The 4,397-nt window shown below is 24.1% G+C and overlaps 1 protein-coding gene across 1 annotated transcript; it reads left to right on the top strand.

Moving 5' to 3' along the window:
- Window positions 1-3,210: 3,210 nt before the first annotated feature.
- On the top strand, window positions 3,211-4,246 carry Phum_PHUM626130 (uncharacterized protein; the record flags this gene model as incomplete). The annotated part of the gene is made up of 4 exons (XM_002427587.1): window positions 3,211-3,330; window positions 3,408-3,539; window positions 3,625-3,703; window positions 4,104-4,246. 4 exons carry the CDS (start codon window positions 3,211-3,213, stop codon window positions 4,244-4,246), a joined length of 474 nt encoding a protein of 157 aa, XP_002427632.1.
- Between the last annotated feature and the right edge of the window lie 151 nt (window positions 4,247-4,397).

Genomic DNA, 4,397 nt, shown 5'->3' with positions numbered 1-4,397 from the left:
TTGATCTCGTGTTATACTTTCAATAAAATTATTATTATTATTTTTTTTCCTTTTAAAAAGAATTTCTCTAATTTAATATCACGCACACACACACACACGTTGGACACTCGAAATGATTTCTTCTTTTTCTCCCCTCCCCCTCCTCCCCCATCGAAATTTACTGTTAAAAAAATTTAAACCAGTGATGACCAAAAAATTAATTTAAATACGATTTTTTTAAAAAAAAAAACCCCTCAGCTATTATTATTATTATTAAAAATTCATTTTAGAATAGTTTTTTTTTTTTATTTAAATTTTATTAAAAAAATTAATTAATTAATTTATTTATTTATTTAAATAAAATGGCAATTTATTTTTTAAGTAGATATTTTTTAAAATTAAATAAATTTAGAAAATTTATTTAGATTAATTATTATTAATTTTTTTACTCGATTAAAAACAATAACAATAACAAACGTTTCTCACGATAATAATAATAATAATATTTTGTAATCGTTGTTAATAATTTAATTGAAATAATAATAATAATAATGATAAAGTTTGAAAGGAAAGCGTTAAAAAATTATTTCGAATCGTTTTGCGTTTTAAATTTTTGTTTTGTATTTTTAGGTATTTTTTTTTCGCGTGTGTACCTGAATGTGAAAAAGTGAGAAACGTTTGTTATTTATTTATTTTTTTTTTTTATATAGAAAAATAATAATAATCTAGTGAGTTTTTATTTAAAAAAAAAAAAAAAAAAATTATTATTATTATTCGAAGGGCTTTTAAGTTTTAAATAGATCCAATAGCTTAGTGCGCATGCGTCATTTTCAGAGTGGATATTTGGAGGGCCTGAAATCACAATTCGACGGATGGACAAAACGGGTCAAATCCTGGTACTGGGGACGACCTTTAGTAAGTTTCAATATAAATAAAAAAAACTAAAACTAAAAAAAAAACTAAAAAACTAAAAAACTAAAAACGCATTTTTTTTATTTTATTAATTATATATATATACGTTTTATTATTATTGTTATTTAGCTTATTTTATTTATTTTTTTTTTTTAGTTATTAGAAATTAATAATAATAATAATAAGTTATTTTATGACGCATGAATAGAACACAAATTATTAATAATTAATAAAAATAATTACGATCAAGTTAAAATCGTTGGTTTTTTTTATTTATTATTAACAAAAACTAACTTTTTTAACTTTTAATAACAAATAATAATAATAATAATATTAAATAGAATGTAATGAGAGAAAAAAAAAAAGCTTTTAACCCATCCATCCACTCGCTCGCTCGCGTTGCATACTCACACTAGTTTTATTATTATTGTTATATAAATAGGTAAGGATGATGATGATGATGATGATAATAATAATAATGATAATGCTGACTAACCCCGAAGCACTTTTTACCACTTTATGTGCATGTCGATGCCGTAAATAATTATCAAATTAATTTTTTTTTTTATTATTATTAACCGCTTGATGATAAATAATTGCTTTTAGCACTTTTTCTTTTTTTCTTTCTTTTCCCCCCTAAAAAGTAAAATTTTTTTTTTTCTATCCATTTGGGCGTTATGTCGCGAAAAAGTTCGTTAAAGGTCAAATGGTCAAATAAAATTTTACAAACTGAAAATAAATATTTTTGTACTTTACTCTCGCGTGCCGTTAAAAAAAATAATAATTTATCGTTAAAAATCATCCCTCGTTTCTTTTTTTTATGGGGGGGGGGGTTACGGAGGGAGGGAGGGAGTTTTCAAAGGTTCATTAACCGGTATATTAAATAAGGTTTTAAAATCACTGAAATATTTTTTTCTAAAGGTTATAGTAACGGGTAAAAAAGGCTGCTGCAAAAAAAAAATATATTAAAATATCGAACTTGGGTGACGTGTCACTCATTATTATTATTATTATTCTTTTTTTTTTTTTTTTTTTTGTAAATTTTATAGGGAAAGTTTTGCACAGTCCATAAACGACAAAAAAACACAAAATCACGATTCATTCGTTTTTAAAAAAAATGATAATTTCTCTTTTTATTTTGCAATCATTAAATTATAATTTTTGTCTTCCATATTGGATTTTCACACTCTTAAATATTAAAATCCGCGTTTAATAAAATCATTGAATGGGAAACACGTGTGATGATGACGTCAAAACATTCGGTGACTTTTGTTTGTTTACATTTTGTTGTCATTTAAATGATGACGTCACATATATTTACGTTTTAAATATATTTTTAACATTTAAACAAAAACGATAATCATTTTTTTCTTTTTTTTTTTAATACGAATTTCGTCACGGATCGATTTAAATTTTTTTGTGGTACTTTGTACCACCGTGACATTCGGGGGGGGGGGAAACTTCGATATTTGTTTACGCACACGCACACACACACTCACAAAATAATTATTATTAGTTTCTTTGTCTGTTGTTGCGGGTTATACGAAATTTGTGATTTACCTTTCAACACGTACAAATTAAATTAATTCAAACCGTGACAATGTCAATTAGAAAATAATAATAATAATAATAATAATATAAGGATAAAAATTTCTTTTCTTTTTTTGTTAAAAAAAAAAAATAGAAAAAATATCGTGTCAAGGCTTATTATTATGGTTAAGACAAAAAAATTTTTTTTCGAAATATATAAAAAAAAAAAAAAAATTGTCGAAATGAGTCTCCCCAATCATTTTATTATTTATCACAACCGGATGTTTTTAATTTTAATGGCATTTCAAAAAATTCGTTTTTTTTTGGAAATATTAAAATATGTAAATTTTTCGGATTTTTTTTTTTTTTTGAAAGGTTTGATAGCGAGATAGCGCCGAATATTTAAACGGGTATCATTTATTATATCGCTCCAGGCATACACACACACACACACACGCACACACATTTTTCATTCGAAAATTATATACGTACATATATTATTTTCCTATGGATAATAATAATAATAATAATTTTTTTCCATTCATCTCGTACGTTTTTTTTTTTTTTTTGCGAAATTTTATTATTATTTTTTCTTCTTCTTTTTCTTCTTCTCCTCCTCGAAAAAGGTTTTTTTTTATTTAATTTTTTTAAAATACTTACGAGCACGTTTGATCCTTAAAAATATTTTTTTTTATTTAATTTGTTTATGTGTTAAACAACAACAAAAAAATTTTTTTATTTTTATAAAATTATCAGGAACTCACGCACAAACTCAGCAGAAGTTTCGACATGAAAGAAGATCAAAGAAATTTAGATACAAATGGTGGAAATGTAAGAAGACATAGATCCATGCAAAGATTATCAAGATCTAATGCTGGTGAAACTCAAGACGACGAAGATTTATTAACGGTAAAAAAAAATTCGATTTAAAAAAAAATTACGTAATAAAATAATAATAATAATTAAATTGTTTATATTGTTTATAGGGATCCATGGTGGTGCAAGATTCAGAAGGTAATCTACGTATAACAGTTAGTAAAACTAAACCAATTTTAGGGATAGCCATTGAAGGTGGTGCCAACACGAGGCATCCTCTACCAAGAATAATAAATATTCACGTAAGGTTTTATTTAATGATAATAATAATAATAATAATATTACGGTCATTATCCTTAACCTTTTGTTGTTGTTGTTAACGATTAGGAAAATGGTGCTGCTTACGAAGCAGGAGGCCTTGAAGTGGGACAATTGATTTTAGAAGTTGATGGACGTAAAGTTGAAGGTATAAATAATAATTTATTTATTTATTTTTTTTTTATTTTTTATTCTCCGACCTTATGTTTAATAAAAAATAATAATTTCACTATCCAAATAAATAAAACAGATTTTTTTAAAAAATTAATTAATTAAATTTGTTTTTTTTTTTTTTTTTTTTTATTGGTAAAAGTTAAGAAAATTAATTTTTATACAAGGATAAACAAGAATTTTTCACTTAGCAGATGACATCAATAACTAAAAAAAAAATGTAAATTAAAAAAAAAAAAAACGCAAAACAATTTTTTTTTTTCCAAGTGTTGTAAATCAGGTTTTTTTCTCTTCTTCTTCTTTCTATATAATTCTGAATTTATTATCATCATTATCGAAAACACGTGTGTATCCGTGGATATATGTTTTTATTTAAGGTATGCATCATCAGGAAATAGCACGTCTTATAGCAGAATCATTTGCAAGAAAAGAAAGACAAGAAATCGAGTTCCTAGTCGTCGAAGCCAAGAAATCTAATTTAGAACCTAAACCTACAGCTCTGATATTTTTGGAAGCGTAAATTAATTAAATAAATAAATAAATTATTATTATTATTATTATTATTATTATTAATTTTTTTTATTAAGGTACATAAAAAAAGGGGAAAAAATTTATTATTATAAGAAAAAAAATAATAAAAAAAAAAAAACAAAAAAAAAACCACCAAAAAG

Source organism: Pediculus humanus, genomic scaffold (assembly GCF_000006295.1).
Source record: "Pediculus humanus corporis 1103172107739 genomic scaffold, whole genome shotgun sequence".
Classification (NCBI taxonomy): domain Eukaryota; kingdom Metazoa; phylum Arthropoda; class Insecta; order Psocodea; family Pediculidae; genus Pediculus; species Pediculus humanus.
Note: the sequence above shows the minus strand (reverse complement) of the source record. Positions and strands in the feature narration are given on the sequence as shown.